The sequence below is a fragment of the Sapajus apella genome, unplaced genomic scaffold, assembly GCF_009761245.1.
Source record: "Sapajus apella isolate SASKATOON/1434 unplaced genomic scaffold, GSC_monkey_1.0 scaffold12, whole genome shotgun sequence".
Classification (NCBI taxonomy): domain Eukaryota; kingdom Metazoa; phylum Chordata; class Mammalia; order Primates; family Cebidae; genus Sapajus; species Sapajus apella.
In genome coordinates this window covers 15207698-15226921 of record NW_022436952.1, presented here as the reverse complement: position 1 = coordinate 15226921, position 19224 = coordinate 15207698, and the positions used below count along the sequence as shown (strand labels likewise).

The following is a 19224-nucleotide window of genomic DNA, read 5'->3' as shown; positions in this document are numbered from 1 at the left end:
ATTACCAGACGCACTCAGGACATCCCCCTCCTTCTCCCAGCCCCACCAGCAACGATTCCCACTCCACTCCTTCCCTTTCACTCACTCTGCCTTCTACAAACAGGAAAGACATACAGTCAGTGCTGGGTAACTGCTTCTAATCACAGGTGACAGCAGGAATGTAAACAACACAGGAAACATCTAAATGCAATCCAAGTGGCAAGGAAACACTGCGCACTCACAGGCTCCCTCCCTTCCTCCCTCCCTTCCTCGAGGGCACCAGCACACCATTTCCTGCCACCCCCTTAGGAAGCACTGCTCATTAACACCCTGTTAATAGGAACCCCAGAAACCTGAGCTTCCGGAGAACAGAACACTAAGTCATCACCTGCTTTGACTCTGCTACCTCCAGGGAGGACTTTTCTAGATTCCTCCCATTTTTCTGTTTAAAGCAATAAATTTAATGTGGTTTTTTTTTTTTTTTTTTTTTTGGCGGGGGAAGGGAGAGGCTAAGGGCAGGAACAGAGACCCCACTGAGAATTTGTCCAAAGCTAGGGATCTTCTCCCAAGAAAAGTACAAACATGCAACATGTCATTTCAGAGGTTCCTAGACTCCAGGTTAAGACCCATTTTTTGTAAAGTGAATGGGACAGAAGCAGCACAAGGAAAAATACAAGTAAGTGCAGCTGCCCTCTACACACCCCGGAGGCCCCGCAGGGCATTCCCAAGGGTGTAGTCACTGCACACCCAGCGAACCTACAACAATGTTTTATCTTCATTTTTTGGCTCTTTAGATTGACAGTCTGCTCCTAAAGAATCTCCTTCAATGCAAATTGATAACTCAATTGAGTAACTGCTGTGAAGAATTTCCACTGGGTCCTTAGTGCCGAGATTAGCAAGGGAGCAAGAAAGCCAGGATTAGGGAGGTGTATCTTGAATGTGTGTTGGGGTGGCTGTGTAACTAAACAGGAGTTCCCAAGCCAACAGGAAATGGATTTTCAAGTACCCAGTACTGGAAGTCTGTGAGCTACCGGGACCCTCCGAGAATAAAGATCTTCCATGGACGGTCACCTCTACCTGCTTGACTCTGGACTCATCACTGTAGCTTTTGTCAGTGGGACTGGGATGACAGAGGGAGAGAGGCCAGGAGAGGGTGAAGGCGACCCTCTTACACTGGGAGAATCTTACCTCTGTGCCGGTTGGTGGTTTTATCAAACATCAGCATTGCATCTTCCACCTGCAAAACAAATAAGAAACAAAGGCTGCTTTAGGACTTTTAAGAAAGTACACAAAACATTATATGCATATGGGGTTGAGGGGGTAGTTTCCATTACAGAAGTAATAGTTGCTTGTCAAAAAATATTTGAAAATGCAAAAAAGTAGAAAGAAAAAAAAATCACTGGTCTTTCCACCCCACACAACTACAGTTAACATCTTATATAGTTCCCTTTGGTGTTTGCTTTTTATTTTTTTTGAGATAGGATCTCTGTCATCCAGGCTGGAGTGCAGTGGCACCATCATAGCTCACTGTAGCCTCCATCTCCTGAGCTCAAGTGATCCTCCCACCTCAGCCTCCAGAGTAGCTGGGACTACAGGCGTGCACCGCCATGCCCAGCTAATTTTTTTTTTTTCTTTTTCCTTTTTTTCATAGAGACAGGATCCCACTATGTTGCTCAGGCTGGTTTCGAACTCCTGGGGTCAAGTGATCCTCCCAAAGCGCTGGGATTATCGGTGTAAGCCACTGCTCCTGGCCTAGAGGTTTTGTTTTAAGAAAGAAAAAACTATGCCTATTTCCATATAATTTAAATCATATAGCATATGGAATTTTTCCATGTTTTCACCTGTAACATTACTACTGGCAAACAATTCCCAGGTTAATACATCGGGTATACTATCTTGACCAATGCATGAGATTTCCCAGTGTAAGAAGCCATGGCTTACTTAATTATTACCCGTCTAATGGATATATGAATTGTTTTTAGTGATAAAACAGTGAAACTTGAACATCTTGATTGCTATGGGCTCAACTGTGTCTCCCAAAATTCATAGTTGAAGTCCTAACCCCCAGTACCTCAAAATGTGACTGTATTTGGAGAGAGAATCTTGAAAGAAGTAATTAAGTCACAATACGATCATTAGGACATGCCCTAATCCAATATGACTGGTGTCCTTATCAGAAGAGATTGGGACACAAACAGGGAAGACCATGTGCCAACACCCAGAGAAGATGGGACATCTGCGAGCCCAGGAGAGAGGCCTCAGAGAAAGCAACCCCGCCCCACCTTGACCTTGAACTTCTAGCCTCCAGAACTGTGAGAAAAGACATTTCTGTTGTTTAGGCCCTCCAATCTGCGCTATTTTATTACGGCAGTACTAGCAAACGAATGCATTGATGCTAGGACCTTTATAAAAACATCAAAGAGGAGAACATAAGAAAATACCAAAGGCATCCTCTGTCTCTCTTTGTGATCCCTTCCGGACCCCTCCCACGCATCCTGCAACCCTTCTGGATATTTCTGGCAATAAGATTTCAGGGTTCACACTCAACTCCCACATAGAGTTCAAGGAACTCACACTTAATGAACCAGACTCCGCTCTGGAACGCACTCCTTTTATGAGTATGTATGACCCACTCCTTTATCCCACAAAGTACACATCTTCAGCACAGGTGTTTGTCCTCAGCCTTCAGTGACTCACCGAGGGCAGAGCACCTGGTCTGACCAGTGTGCAGCCTACTCTCTTCATTCAGTTTGTGCCCAAGGTTGGGGGTAAAAATACAACCCAACCCATGTGGCAGTGGGTGGGTATAACTGTTAGCAGAGGGCTCTGTCCTCAGAGCAATTTCAGTGTGTGCCTGTGTCTGAGGACGGAGCACTGTTGATGTGCACTCAAAGGCTCACAAATGAGCTCGGGGGGCCGGCGCTAATCCCTTTGAGAAAAGGAATCGTGGGCTATTCATGCCTCACTCCTCCCAGACAACAGTCTCCAATGGAGGGGAAGACACTGAGCAAAGCAATAAACCGAGGTTTAAAATGGTGCCTGCAGACAAATCAAATGTATTTTTCTAGATGCGATCACATATAATAGGGGAAGAGCAAAGTCAAGGTAAGAATGGAAGACGGGGGTAGGCAGGCCGGTCAGAAACCTCAAAGGGACTGGCCTGGCTTAAAAATCTCTTCTCAAGTCAGGGCCCCCTTTTGTTGCTAAGCAACTGGGCCTGAACAAACAGGCTCCTGGGGCCTCCCCTTCTGCTCCCCATTTCTGAAGTCGGTTACTGGGAGGAAAATGGCCTGGCATGGTGGCTCCTCCAGCAGGGAGCTGCCCTCTCTCTCCTGGCACCAGGATGGTGGGAGTGGGGAATGCTACTTTGGAGATCCCTTAAAAAGGGTCTCCTTCACCAGACCCTCCCACCCTGTCCCCATCCCCATCCCCATCCCAGGCAGGAGAGACACCTTTTGGGGGGGCTTTACGAGTCCCCCCCACCCCATACCTGCTGGGGCCACACACACAACAGCCATTCCGCCTCCCATGCACCACACACGCAAAACCACCAGAAGATCAACTGGTGTATCTGTACACAGAGCAGTCACACTCGGGCATATGGTATCTCAGGCTCAGACCCGGGACTCCATAGGAATTCAAATGCCTGAGGGGCAGGTGGGTGGGGGGTGAGGCCTGCCGGGTATCACGCAGGTAAATGTGGCATCTGTTTCCCACCCATCTCCATATTTTCTAAGACGTTTGCCAAATCCTTATTTTGAACTGAAAACGCCTAACAGTAAGGAAAACAGCCGCCCTTCTGTGCTGGCCATGTTTTGGTACTGGGACTCAGGTTCCCTTAGGAAATAAATGTTTTGGATTTTTTTTTAAATGTATTTTCAAAACCTCCTTTCAACAGTGCATAATTGGCTCCCCTTTTCCTTCCTAAGTTTGGACGTTTTCTAATACTGCCCTCTCCACATTTGCTCCACCCTGGGGAGCGTGGGGGAGGATCTGTATATGTTTTTAGGGCAGCCATTGTCGTAAAGAATAGAGCTCCTTCCTCTGTAGTCCAGCTGTACAATGGGGCTCGCAAAGACCTCCTGAATAGATAAAGTGTCAGGGCGAAAGAAAAATTCTATTAACACTTTACAAAATACAACATCTAAGAAGGAGCTAGAGAGGAAAGAGAAAGGGAAAAAAAATCAATATGGATAAGTCCCAGTGCTTGGGGGTAGAAAACTTTTCAGCAATTGCAAAACACTTATTAATTCAGAGAAGCCATCAATGCGATGGAAATCTGGCAGAACAGCAAGAGCTGAAACTAGAAGAATTTGAATATACAAAGACTGAATAGAATGAAAAACACAGCCTCACATACGAGACTGTTTCTCACGGTTCTATGTGAATCAAACAGAAGCGGCTTGTGTGAGTCAAGGGAAAATAAGGGGCACAGTTAAGGTAACTGGTATTCAACCCTGGAGCCAGCACACTGATAACTCTTGGTCTCTGTCTCTGTCTCTGTCTCTCTCTCTCTCTCTCTCACACACACACACACACACACACACACACACACACACACACACACACACACAGGTAGATCAGGGAGCTATGAAGATTCATCAACACAAACAAACACACAGGCCACAGGCCAGGCCTCGTTCAAGATGCTAGGAGAACCCAAAAGCTTAGGGAAAGCTGGGAACAGGACTTTTTCTAACCCCTTATGAAACACCCGCTCTAGGGACACCACCCTCATCCTTATGATGACCACTGGTGCTTACTTCGTGTTGACAATGCACTCACCCGCCTTACAGAGCTCTTTGTACCCAAAATGGACACATGCAGGCCTAGTGGCTCCCTTGATGGAGAGGGGAGGACAGGAGGTGTCTGAACCTTGGCATGATTTGTCCCATCCGGCACACGCCTGGTCTGTTTTGGGAAAAGAAGCTTATTCTAGCCTTGAGCTGTGACTCGTAATAACTTGGGGCAGGTCTGAGACACAGCCCTGGCATCTTTAGTGGTGTATCTTTGTGAATGAAAAAGCAAAATAGGCCAGATGTGGTGGCTCATGCCTAATAATCCAGCATTTTAGGAGACTGAGGTGGGGAAACCGCTTGAGGCCAGGAGTTTGAGACCGGCCTGGGTAACACAGCAAGACTTGTCTCTCTCTAAAAAAAAAAAAATAAAAAAAATAAAAACTTAGGCAGGCATCGTGGTCCCAGCTACTCAGGAGGCTGAGATGGGAAGATTGCTTGAGCCTGGGAGGTTGAGGCTGTAGTGAACCAATGATTGCACCACTGCACTCCAGCCTGGGCTACAGAGTCAGATCCTGTCTCGAAAACAAAATAGGCAAAGGAAAGTAACATTGAGGTGAGCTGGTGGGGAATGGGATGCCTCTGTCTTTGTCCTGACACTTGAAGGTACTGAACATCCTTTGACTACAGCACAGTTCAGACTACACTGTAATATCCTCAGAAGTGTGCGACAGTCAACAAAGGGGACCTCATCTCTTAGTGTCCATGGCTGCTGGAGTTGGGGCAGAGATTCTCAAACATCATTCACATCAGAATCATCATCAGAGGGACTGTTAAGCCACAGATCTCTTGGGGCCCCACAGCCAGAGTGACTGATTCAGTATTCAGTTGTATTTGCATTTCTAACAAGCTCCCAGGTGACGCTGATGCAGCTGCTGGCCCAGAGGCCTCCGTTTTCATGAGCTACTCTAAGGGATAAGAAGCAAGAGCAAAGGTTACAACCACTGGGCAGAGGGTGCTTCTTCCTCTTTAACATACACTCAGTGGTCAGTACATGAAACAAAAATTTCTCATCTAGGAGCAACTGATCCACTTTGGTGTGGCAAGTTCTCCCTCTCTTTGTTCCCCTTCTCTCAGATGTTGATATTCTAAAATCCCAAAAATGATGGTGGTAGAGCCCACGATGGAAAAGATGATGAGAAGAGGGACTTCTTAGTGGCCACCAACCTACTCCGCACCCAATGCAAGAAAAATCCAGATTCTACTAGGATGACATAAGCTTTCCTTCTAACAGACACTCTCATTGACAGAAACTCATGTCTAGAACATGCAGCCAATCCAATCTTGAATAGAAAACTTAGCAAATGGTAACTCTATTTACTTTTATGCAGCACACATGTATGAAGCATTCACTATTTGCAAAACATCAGCCTAAGTACAAATAAAAGACGACTCACACAGGTCTAGGGTAGACTGATGACATGAATGGTCTTGCACCCTGTCCTCTGTAAGTTTGCAGTCCTTCTCCCCCAAAGAGGCAGAGTCTACTTCCATCCCTTCAATCTGGGCTTGATTTGTGAGGTCTAATAAAATGCAGAGGAGGGGGGGAAAGTACACCTGTTTTTGGCTTAGCCCTAAGAGGATTTGCATGTTCCTGTTTGTTCTCTCTTGCACCTCTGCCATCACCATGACAAGGGCATGCCCAGACTAGCCTGATACAGGATGGGTGGCACATGGAGCAGGGCCAATTCCCCTGCGCTGAGGCCAGCCTAGATGGGTGGACAGCCAGTCACCCTCAAAGCATGCAAGTGAGACCAGCCAAGATCAGCAGAACCACCCCAAGTGTACTCCAAATCCGTGAGTTCAACAGTTAATGTCTGCCCCTGAAGTTTTGTGGTTAGTTACACAGCATTCTTGTGGTCACAGCTAACTCATACATGATCCTCATTCTAAAAAAAATCCCCCAAAACAACAAAAAAAGCTTACAATCAGAAGATAGTCTAAAATAATACTAGAAAATAAGCAAAGGAAAGAAAAGGCGCAGAAGGGAAATATGAAATGTGGCAGAGTATTAAACTATCAGGTTCCACATTCCAAATGGAGCACACTCTTCATGGAACATTCCACATGGAACACAGGCCTTAAGGTGTGGAGGGACCTCTTCTAAATCTCACCCCATCAGCAAGGTTGGAGACAGAGATCCTAGAAGTGCCAAGAGAAATTGGCAACATGTCCCTCACTAAATGAGCACCAGGAAAACCAGCAATAATCACCACTCAAGTCAGTGGGTGATGCTTCTCTGATCCTAATTCATTTAATGAATGAGTGAACCCTCTTTCTAACAAGTCAAAAGATTTATTGTGAGCCAGGCATTCTTGCTGGGTGATTTCAGAAGGAGCCAGATGGTGCTGACCACATCCAGAGGTTAGACTTGAGCCAGCCCAGCTCACATGTTGGCTGAATAGGAAAGCTTTAAAGACACAATGCAGGCCGGGCATGGTGGCTCACGCCTGTAATCCCAACACGCTGGGAGGCCGAGGTGGGTGGGTCACTTGAGGTCAGGAGTTTAAGACCAGCCTGGCCAACATGGTGAAACCCCATCTCGACTAAAAATATAAAAAATTAGCAGGGCATGGTGGCATACGCCTGTAATTCCAGCTACTTGGGAAGCTGAGGCAGGATAATTGCTTGAACTCAGGAGGTGGAGGTTGCAGTGAGCTGAGATCACGCCATTATACTCCAGGCTGGGTGACAGAGTGAGATTCCATCTCAAAAAAAAAAAAGACACAATGCAAAGTTGCATGGAGAGAGGGAGGTCAGAAATGCCCAAAAATGCTACTGTCCAGTTAGCTGGCTAAAGGGTAGGACCCTGCAGAATGTTCCATGGTCCACTGCCTCTTCTGCCTAAGGTTTTACAGTTCTGGCTCCCCAAGTACATAGTAGGTGAGTGAAGCTAAACTGATCTGAAGACACAGATCCAGGAAACAGTTAAAAGGAAAAGAGTGGCTGGTATGTAACTCAGCAGGTGCTGGGAGGCAGCTGGGTGAGGTGGGGAGTGCTGCACCAAGCATGGAGGGAGTCCGGGTTCTAATCCCAGCCCCACCAGGATCTCACTGAGGACCAGTCACCTCCCTCCCCTATCCTCAGTTTTTCTTCTGTGAAAGGAGGAAACTGTATGAGATGGTCCCTAAGATCCATGCAAAAAGACTCTGCCTGGAATGCTAACATGGACTCCGCAGTCTGCTGGGATGACCTCTGGGAGCATCGACTTGACCACTGGGCTTTTGCAAAGTCTCTGTGCTGTGAGGCTGCTCCAGAGCTTTGCTGTGGCCGATGCACGCCCTGAGAAATGTCCTACTCCTCTTGGGATATAAATATACACACCCACACACCACACATATCAAGAACAAAGCAGGAAACGGCACTTCAAATGATCCTTAAATTATCTGGTCAAATGAAAGAAGGGAGGGGAAAGGGAAGAGAAGAAACCCAGCTCCCCAAGCTCCCCCAGAACAAATGTCCTTGAATTTCTCTTCCTGCTCCCACTCAAACGCTCCAAGTGTTAGTCTAAATAAACACCCTCAAATGCAATACCATCATACTATAGTGCATCAGGCTGAACAGGCCTTATTATGCTCTGTAAACTCAAGGCGCCAAAGCCACAAGAGTGAGACTCGGCTGAGGTGGCAGCACTACCGGGCCACAGGTGCCTGGTACCCGTGGTGCAGTCCTGCCTGGGCCCAGGGTTACACAGAACATGGGAAGGCACTGTCTTCACCTCTCTCCCTGCCAGCTTGGGCAAAACCCAAATCGGTTCCTTCCAAAAACACCAGGAATAATGTGTAGTTTATTGAAACAGGACTTTTCTGTATGCTCTGGCCTTGCAAAGGGCTGGTCTATTTTTATTGTGCAAAGAGGGAGAATAGAGAAGAAGGAGCAGGCTAGAAAATCCCATTGGTTCACACGGAAATCCACATCAGTGGTTTTCAGCCATGACTCCTCACCAAGACCACACCCCAACCTATTAAATCAGGACTTCGGAGCGGGCAGCCCGAAAAAGGATTTTTTAAAGCACCCTGCATCCAGGGTGCAGCCAAGGCTGAGACCCACCATTCTAAATGGCTAAATAGAGCTGAGTTGAGCCTTAACACAGCATACGCGTGTGTAGACAGGCCCTTAGTAAATGAGAATTAATGGGCCTTCGGCTCCCTAAAGATTAGCTGTTCATCCCGCGCCAGAAGTGAGGAGCAGGCCCTCCTTGCCTCAACCTACTTTCTCAGGGCTCTCCCTAAGCTTGACTCGGTCTCAGTACAAGAAAGCCAATGCTCTATACTAGAAGTAGCTTCGAAGGGCCAAAACTGAACAGAGGGCTTTAAGAAAAGCTTACAAAACCACTGCTTTTTTCCCATCCCTGCCAGGTATCATTAGTTCTTTGGTGGTCAAATAACCCCACGAGAAGGGATTATTACAAATTCTCTGAGACTCAGTTTTCTTACTGGTTTGCCCTAGAGCTGGCAGGGGCTGGGCTCAGATGCTGAACTTACGAGTCCAAGTCTCAGCCTGCCGGCGCTGCCTTCCCGCCCAGCTCAGGTTCTTGTCTTCCCCTTGCTACAGGCCTGGGAGCTACTCAGCCTTTCCGTCCCCGAGCGTTTACCCCTGGAAGATTGCAGTGATGGAGGCGTGCTTGGAGTTTCTATCCCAGCTGCTGCTGCCAGGCACGTTCTCCCTTCATTCCAAATGTCAAAAAATGCTAGTCTGCATCCATCTGAAAGCCTCCTTATTTTCATTTGAACCCAAGCCTTCACTGTCTAACAAGAGAAAAAGTCTGCATAATTTCTCCTAAACTAGGGCTGGGTGCAGTGGCTCATGCCTGTAATTCCAGCACTTTGAGAGGTCGAGGCAGGCAGATCACTTGAGGTCAGGAGTCCGAGACCAGCCAGGCTAACATGGTGAAACTCCATCTCTACTAAAATTACCAAAAAAAACCAAAAAAAAACAAAAAAACAAAAAAAAAAAACAATTAGCGGGGCATGGTGGTGCATGCCTGTAATCCTGGCTACTCTGGAGACTGAGGTAGAAGAATTGCTTAAATCCAGGAGGCAGAGGTTGCAGTGAGCTGAGATCATGCTACTGCACTCCAGCCTGGGCAACAGAGCAAGACTTTGTTTAAAAAAAAATTTTCTCCTGAACTACCAATTTTTTTTTTCACTGTGGCAAAAAAATAACATAAAATTTATCATTTTAACCATTTTCGGGTCTACAGTTCAGTGGCATTAAAAACATTTCCTGAACTCTTCACAGAAGGCTCCAGCACCTTACAATGGCCAGAATTTTATCAGCCTTTAATTTTTCCCACATTTACTTCTTTTATTCTTGTGGGATCATTCTATTTTCCCATTAAGCTTACAAAAAAAGCTGCACAAGGTTTATCAGATAGTAGTTATGAATTCAACAAAGGGACACCTGCCCATGGGAACTGAAGGATGTGGGGTCTTCTGACAACTCAGTCTTGGAGATGTAGACAGTTTATCCACCTATGGCAAAGCTTCTTGCTCAGAGATTCTAATTCCACAAGTCTCTATCAGACTCTAAGTTACAAAATGTCTATCCTCCTGGAATAATGATTGTTATAATAACTACCATTTACTGGAGCGTAATAGGCAATTTGCAAAGCTCATTTAATTACTGTAATAGCTTTGAGGTAGATATTATCCTACCCATTTTATGCACTCATTTTTTTTCCTCTTTTTAAAATTTAAAAATTATTTTTTTTGGTAGGGATGGGGTCTCGATTTGTTGCCCAAGCTGGTCTCAAACTCCTAGGCTCCAGCGATCCTCCTGACTCAGCTCCCGCATACCTTGGGATTACAGGCACGTGCCAGGACACGTGGTGTCATACACCCATTTTATAGGTGAGGAAATCGTGGTTCACTGACAGTAAGTGACTTGCCTAGGACCACACAGGTAGTAAATGGTGGAGCCAGGAGTTAAAATCAGATGGGTCCCTAAGTCTTCCCTTACTTGTGTTCTGGTTTTTGAATCCCTAAGAGCTTTGTGTAGTGCCTCTGTCTGCTGGGCGAACAAACAAACACTGCTTTAAAACCCTACCAAAAAGTGAAGAGAGGTGATTAGGTAACCTCAAGGAAATGGAGGTGCATTGCCCCAGTAGGCTCAGGAGAAGAGGCATGATGGGAAAGGTAAAGGAACGAGGAGGATGTTGGGTCTCTTGCTTTGAGATGAGTGAATTCCAAAAGCTCAAGATCACTGGGCACCTCCACAGCCGTGGAGCTAGCCGCTAGCAGGGCTGGAAAGACCAGAGGGCCTTGGAATGCAGTCCGGGGTCAGCCACGCGAGTCCGTCGTGTGCAGTGATGCTAATGATGATCAGTGTGTCTTGCTTCCTGGAGATGTGAGGAAGGCTCATGTGGTGGCGGGTGAGTGCCTACCACACAGACACTGTCCCAATTCACTGCCCTGTCCTGGCAATCCCCTCGCTAAGCCCTGGGGCTTGCTGGAGACCATGCACACACCCAGACACACTCCATGCAGTTAAACCTGGAGCCACGCCCAGTGCTGTGAGTTTTCTTATTGCAAATGGGTCACGCCAAGGGAAGGCCACTAACAGAACCAGTGTGCCTTTTGGGGGAGCACTCCCAGGAGGCCTTATCTCAACACTAAGCCAGGGAAGGCAGAGTCTGCTGGTGAGAGGTAGGACTGGGTGGGAGCTCCGTTCTAGCTGAGCTTGCAAAGCCGTGGGCCCGGGCACCACCTGGAGGGCGGGGCAGTGGGCTCTCCCTGGGGATCTCTGAGATGGGGCGTAGAGAGGAGGCAATGAGGGAAGGGGAGAGAGACACTGAGAGAGAGAGCTGTTGGAGGAGCAGCAGTTGGATCCGGCAGGCTTGACAGCTGTCACATGGAAATGGCATCTGGCCTAACGGCCTCTCGTGTGAGGCTCCTTCAAGTGGTGGCTGCTGTGCTCTGGAAATCCAGGGCCCGTGTTAGCCCTGGTTGTGAGTGCATGTGTGCATGCATGCTAGTGTGCTGGGGGAGGGGAGCGGCAGGCAGGCTGCTGAACTGCTGAACGCTCCCTTCTCCAGCCTCTCCCCATCAGGCCTCACCTACCGTGAAAAAGGCCCAAGCCTGCCAGCTCCAGAGGAGAGCGGCAAATCATTAGGGGAGCACTGATGTGCTGGAACACTCTCTCACATTCCCATTAAACAAATACTAAACTGCTAATTGCCAAAATGGATCTCCACGACTCTGACCGAACAGGGGAAGGGTTTATAATTACCAAGTGTGAAAATGCACAGCCTGTAAATAACCACCTCATCTGTCCTAATACGGGCTGATATTGATGGGCATGAAATAAACATCAGGACAAATGGAAAAATCATCCACATCTCCTGTGGCCAATGCAATCTCAGATGGTGACAAGCGTAGCTACAGCCATACGCCTGGGGAGGGGAGGAGGAGAGGAGAAAGGAGTTTTATAGGCTTGGAAAATCTAGGTTCCCATCCCAGTTGTAATCCCGTGGGCCATCTGCACCTTCTTTCTGTCTGGAAAACGGGGAGAGTAAATAACATGGCTTGATAACGGGATGAAGGGCTTCTCTGCACTTCAGAAAGGCCAGGCCCCCAGGGCAGGGATCTTCTAAGTGCAAGAACTTTCAGGACAGGGCTTCGACATCGTCCACCCTGCTCTCTTTAAGACCGGCTAATGAGAAAGAAGAATCAGGGAGAGGGAGAGCTCAGCCAAGGTGACACTTTTATTCATTACACTAATATTTATTAAAGCTCTTTTGTCTGCCCAACACCCAGAGTTGGCTGCAGAGCACAGATGAAAAAACGTGTGTTCAGAATGACCTCTGGGCTCTCTGACACCCCTGTGCCACGGTGCCACCCCATCCCCCACCATCTCTTTCTGCCACTCTGATGGGAAGACTCTGGTCTGTCGGGTTCTAGAGCCCCACCGCTTTTCTTGGCCACAACAGGAGAGGGGCAAGGGGATAAGCCAGAGGTCATGGGATAGCTGCAGGTTTCCCAAGCCCCAGGCCCCTCTCTCTCCAGCAGCCCTTTGAAGGCACCGGTCTTTGATTCTGATGGACTCAGCCAGATCTTGGAGTGAATGTTGGTAACTGAGGGAGGGAGGAAGTTCCATTTGCCTCAGAATCACAATGACCCAAAGGTCACCTCTCCACTTCCCACCCAGTATAGGAATCCCTTCTCCAAGGCTCCTTTGAACCCTTCCTGGAGCTTCAAAAGCTTGGAACATCTCCACCCCACCCTCTCCGAGGAGCTGCTCAGGACTGAATTCAGCAGCAGCGGCAACAGCGGCAGCACTTAGATGCCTGAAATAGCAGCCTCCTCTGATCCCCAGCAATTCTCGCACGCGGCAGAATTCTGTGAACTGTATAGCATTAGGCACCCGAGTCAGCACACCCAGCACCACTCAGCCCCAGAGTTTCTTCACGGGGCTTTGCTGACATCCAAGGAAGTTCCTGCTCCGTCCCCTTCGAGCTGCCTGACAGCCAATCTCCCCAGTCCCTTTGGGTCCCTAACGTCATCCCTAGGTTCCCCTGGGTTTCCCATTCCTAGTCCCAACCCAAAGACCCTGTCGAAAATTGGCAAAATGAAGGAAGGTCTGAACCACAGACCGCTTTTAGAGGAATTCTAATTTGTTAATTTTGAATTCCCAAACTGTCTTCAAATAATGGCTAAGAAAATGCCGCTGAGAACAAAGTTCAAGTGCAGCAACAGGCTGAGAGATGCAGTCGCTTAGCCAAGTGACTTCCTGTTCAGAGAGGATCATAAACTCTTCAAGGCAGAGAGGATAAAAAGATATGAGTCCAGTCCACTCATTTTCTAGAGGAGCAAACTGGTTCTAAGCAATTCAGCGGCTGCAGTCAAAACCCCAGGTGGTAGAATAAAAGAAACCTGAGATGCCATCACAGGTCCTGGGTTCAAATCCCACTCCACCATTTCCACTTACGCATGATCTTGGGGGTGGCTTTCCAAGACAGCTCAGCTTCCTTGTGTGTAAAAGGAACACATGATCACTACTAACCTTCACCCCAGCCTTGAGAAGTAGAAACTATTGATACAACACGCAGAAAAGCAAATGACTGCCCTATGCTATTACCAGAATGCATCCCAGCCCCAGCACGCACAGAGGCTCAACAAATATATGGGGACTGCATAATTGGATAACAGACTTTGTATCGATCACAGCAAATTCGTGAAATCAGTATGGATGAGTGGGGTTTAACGTCATCAGTGTACCTGGCCTGATGTACTGTGCTGCAGTGAGTCGTACGCAAATAATCCATCTTTTGAAAACACAAGGGGAATGGACAAACCATTCAATGACATTCCTACAATGGAATACAATTATTACACAACTGGTACACTACACAACCAGTACACAACTGATCAGGGGGATCACAAAGGAATCATACGAAGAGAAAAAGTCAATATCAAGGCTGTATTACATACTATATGACTCTGTTTCTATGACATTCTCAAAATGACAAAATGACCGTGATGAGGAACACATCGGTGGCTGCCAGGAGTTAGGAGTAGGGGCAGGGTGTGACTACTAAGGAGAAACACAGAAGTTTCTTGGCGATGATGGAACGGTTCTGTTACATATTCTGACTGTAGTGATGGTTACTCGAATCTACATGTAGTAAAATTTGAAATAGCTACACACAAATACACATAAAAACTGATAAGGTACCAACACTGGTTTCCCGGCTTTAACAAAGTACCGTGGTTATGGGAGATACTATCATTGTGGGAAGCTGGGTGAAGGGTTCACAAGAGCTCTTTGTCTTATTTTTACAACTTCTTGTGAGTCCTACACTATTTTTAAATAAAAATGTATAATAATAATAAAAAGAAACCACAAGGGGGCTCATTATTTCAAGAAACCCCATGGCAGATCTGTTTATAATACAAACAATTATGCCCTCACTTCTGTTGATTTGGGTAAAGTAGGCGTAAATAAGGTAGGCATACAGTAGAAAGATCTATTCCTTATCTGTTTCTTATATTTGGTGCTGACATACATAACTCTGAAATCTTACTTTGTCACATGAATACGTGAATTGGCGGTCCACACTCCCCCATAATTTCCCTCTCCCTACTCCTCAGGAAATTTCATATACAGCTCCGCATCCCCTGCCTAATGCCCACTAGAGGGATTAATACAAAAATAAGTGTCCCGTAAGTGCTTACTATTGAGTTTTAGAAAGATTTTGCAGGATAAAGAAAAAAAACCCAGCTAAGGAAAGATTCAGTGGCTCATGCCTGTAATCCCAGCACTTTGGGAGGCCAAGGTGGGTGGATCACCTAAGGTAAGGAGTTCAAAACCAGCCTGGCCAACATGATGAAACCCTATCTCTACTAAAAATACAAAACTTAGCTGGGCATGGTGGCAGACACCTGTAATCCCAGCTACTTGGGAGGTTGAGGCAGGAGAACTGCTTGAACCCGGGAGGTGGAGGTTGCAGTGAGCCGAGATAGTGCCACTGGCTCCAGCCTGGGTGACAGAGCAAGACTCTGCTTCAAAAAAAAAAAAAAAAGAAAAAAAAAAACCCTCAGATAAAAAAGAGCATCAAATCCAGTGGTTTCTAATTTTTCTATTTTAAGCCACCAGAACTGTCTTTCATTTAAGTTTTGAAACATAGATCTTAAATGTTTTAGAATATTTCGTATACCAAACAAACTGCACTTACTTTTGAAGTATGGGAAATCATCTATCAATATTCACCGTGATCGTCAGCTGGGGCTTTTTGGCCATGTGAAGTGACTGGGGCAGGGTGCGGTGGGTGCTCTGTGTGAAGCAAGCACACCTGATGTTTTAGCTGGCCCACATGTGGTTTGGGGTGGGATAGCCACGGTGCCTGATAGATTTGTTGAGGTAAGGAAGTCAACTTGAGGACTCGGCGTTCCTTCTGTTGACCCTGAGGTTGGAAATTTCTGGTCTACTCCTTATGCCCAAATCATGACTCAGGTCTTTGCAGATGAGTATGGACAGAATAACCCACCCTCCTACTTAATCCCTGAGCCACACAACACCCTAAGGGGGAAAAAAGAAGGGAGAGGGAAAAACCCACATCTTCCCTTAAAAAAAAAAAAGTATCAATTCAAGCTGCGTCAAGACCCAACAAGCATGTTTTTCTTTCATTTATTTCTACATCAACACTCTGAAGGATAAAGATCTTTCTCATTTCAAGAGCTGTCAATTTGCTTTAGTGCCATGTTTTCATCTGTTTGAGGTAAAGAGGAATTACAAAGCAGGCAAATGAAATAATGCACTGTAATCTAACATATTTTGGCAATTCAAATTGGGACCAGGGAAAAAGAAAATTAAACAAGAATGACAGGCCCCCCAGCACACCTGTGCTGCGTCTCACTGGTCCACCCCTGCCTTCCCGCCACTTGCCAACTTTATCACTTGATGAAGTCTTCAGTTCTTTGCCGAAAACTGTACTATTTGCTGCACCCTAATTCTTCAAATCATTTCTACATGTTGCACAACTCACACAGTATTTTGCTCTCTGAAGCAGAAAAAAAATCTCTTCGCTGCTGGAAAACTGTCAGGTGCTGTTACTCTCAAGACCCCCCAAAACAGCATGGGGACCACTGTCCTGTTCCTGCAGATTTCCTACACTTCCCTATATAAATTAACAAAGACAAATGCCTGTTGAATTCAGACTGTGTGAGGAATCCTTACCCTCTCAAGCCTAAGGTTCAATTACAATGGAACTCAAAAATAAATAGAAAGAAACCTTAATCTCCTCTAGGGGTCCTCCTCTGCCAGTAAGGACACCCCATGAAGATTTCTATCTAATTCGTTTACATTTCTTTTTTTTGTTGTTTTTAATTCAACTGCTCCTCAACTAATCAGCTCTGCAGTTTTTCCTTCTTTAGCTCCAGGACTAGGGATTTTCAAAGAACAATAGGAATTTCCAAGGTCAAGCTGCCTCCTATAGATCTCAGGAACTGTGTGGCACTCAAGAAACTGCCCTCATCACCACACAAGGAGCTGACCAGAAGGTGGGAGTGCCTCGGGGATGAGGCTCCTTTAGGGGCTGCAGTAACAAAGCCCTCCACCCCAACCACCATCAACTTAAAATCAAAGGGCAAATGTGGTCAGGGGCATATAGTCCTGTCTTTTGCAGAATCCCATCTGCTTGGTGACATTGTGGAATTCTAGATTTAGAAAAGGCATTGCAGTTCTTCTGCCAATGATCCACATGTCCACAAACAGTGCATGCCAGAGCACGTAGGCCCAGCTCCCAGCTCACCAGTACGGACTTGTGGGAGAGGCCAGAAACTCTAGAGCCAGACTCCTTGGGCTTGGATTCTGGCTCTAGTATTTATCAGCTGTGTGATATTGGGCAGGTTACTCAACCTTTCTGTGCCTCTGTTACTTCACTTCAAGTTGGTACCTATCTCAAAGTGCTGTTATAAGCATTAAGAGAAGCTAATTTAGCCAGGCGAGGTGGCTCACGCCTGTAATCCCAGCACTTTGGGAGGCTGAGGCAGGTGGATCGCCTGAGGTCAGGAGTTCGAGACCAGCCTGGTCAACATAGTGAAATCCTATCTCTACTAAAAATGTAAAAATTAGCTGGGCCTGGTGGCAGGCACCTATAATCCCAGCTACTCAGGAGCCTGAGGCAGGAGAATCGTTTGAACCCAGAGGGCGGAGGCTGCAGTGAGCTGAGATCATGCTACATCACTATTGGGCGACAGAGCAAGACTCTGTCTCAAAAAAAAAGAAGCTAATTGATGTGCAATATTCTGGTACATATAAAGAACTAAACAGCTGCCATCCATTATTACTACAGCCTCAGCAAGCTGGTCAGAAGATCTAGTATTGTTCAAGCCTGAGGCCCTCCCTCTTTCTACAGTTAGGATGTTGATGCTAAGTGAAATTAACATTAGTGGAAAGGCTGGCTTTATCTGAGCAAGCAGTACCAAAGATACAACGCACTGACCACTTACCCGAACATCTATCTGTCCCACCATACTGCCCACATTCGGGGTGGCCATGTCCTGCCACAAGGCTGCAGAAGCATGGAAAACCAGGCAACAGACACAGACAGGCTTGTGCTAGCATGAGATAGTTTCTGTGATTTACAACCAAGTCTTAACTAAGACTCTGTGGCCTCTAAGCTCTGTTCAATGAGGAAATTAACTCACCGAGGCCAACCTCTATTCCAGTGAAGACTCCCCTGTGCCACCCTGCGTAGAAAAGAGATTCAGCCCTTACCTGAGGAGGCTGCTCTGGCCAGATGGCAACAGGTGACAACAGCTTCAGAGCTATTGCCCTAAGCCCGGTTAATGCCCTACAACTGGGCTGAATGAGTTCCTTCTGTTCAGCAAGTGGGCAACTCTTAAACTTAAAAAGAAGTTTGGGCCAGTCGTGGTGGCTCACACCTGTAATCTCAGCACTTTGGGAGGCCGAGGTGGGTGGATCACAAAGTCAGGAGCTCGAGACCAGCCTGACCAACATGGTGAACCCTCGTCTCTACTAAAAATACAAAAAATTAGCCAGGCATGGTGGCACATGCCTGTAATCCCAGCTACTCGGGAGGCTGAGGCAGGAGAATTGCTTAACCTGGGGGAGGTTTCAGTGAACTGAGATTGTGCCACTGCACTCCAGCCTGGGCGACAGAGCGAGACTCCATCTCAAAAAAAAAAAGTTTGTCAGGGCAGTAGTGCTACCTTTAGAATTCATTTACTCATTTGAAAAAAAAAAATCAATAAACTCATATGTACCATATTAGGCACAAAGACTTTTTAAATGAGGAAGACTTGATTCCTGTCCTTGAGGTCAGTACAGGATACGTGACCAGTGCTCTAAGCTGTGCACTTACATACAGGCACTCTGTCAAGGCCCAGTTTTTATTCATTCATGCACTCAAGGGCTCTGAAAACTCAGGGTAAAAATGACACTAACTTAGCTGGGGGTTACAGTTCATCGCGGAACTGGCAGGAGGAGGTTTCTAGGCAAAAAGGCACCAGGGGCCTGGTGCTGGGGCAGCAGGTGTGTGTGTGGAGCGGAATGTAAGCCACAGGAGCAGGGCAGGGAAACCGCAGGAAGCACAGTGTGTGCGCGGGCCTGGCCTGTGTGAACCATGAAACGGCTGGGCCTCCACCCTGAAGGTGAGGTTCTGGCTTTTCAGAAAGAAACTGGAGGCGGCCAAGTCATGTCAGAGAGACCACACTCAGTCTTTGCTGAAATCAACACCCCGCTGCCAAACAGACTGGGAGGATATCTAACAGTGCCAACTGAGGCCAAGGGGTCAGGGGCTTAATCCTCTGCTGTCCACGGTTACACAGCAGGCCAGAGGCAGAGCTGGAAACCCCAGGAAACAGCATCCGCACAAGCGAGAGAAGCCTGCCTCCCTAGGGCAACAGCCCACTCCAGGAGCAAACGAGAGGCGGTCTGAGTCCGCAGGACTTGAGCTCAGACGGCCTGGAAAGCCGAGGAGCCCCGG

At 47.1% G+C, this 19224-nt stretch overlaps 1 protein-coding gene and 1 long non-coding RNA gene across 11 annotated transcripts in view; one reads left to right on the top strand and one right to left on the bottom strand.

Moving 5' to 3' along the window:
* Positions 1-19224, bottom strand: part of MSI2 (musashi RNA binding protein 2) — a 435580-nt gene that overhangs the window by 155694 nt on the left and 260662 nt on the right. For all 10 annotated transcript variants that reach the window (XR_004269439.1, XR_004269440.1, XM_032279293.1 and 7 more), the window contains exon 7: positions 1168-1216. Coding sequence is in view for 8 of the 10 variants with exons in the window: in XM_032279293.1 (XP_032135184.1) it covers positions 1168-1216 (49 nt within the window). In the remaining 2 variants the exon portion in view is untranslated. The remainder of the gene's footprint in view (positions 1-1167; positions 1217-19224) is intronic.
* On the top strand, positions 126-18781 carry LOC116552562. The gene is made up of 3 exons (XR_004269448.1): positions 126-447; positions 2827-2837; positions 18771-18781. It is a non-coding gene; the product is annotated as an uncharacterized LOC116552562 (long non-coding RNA).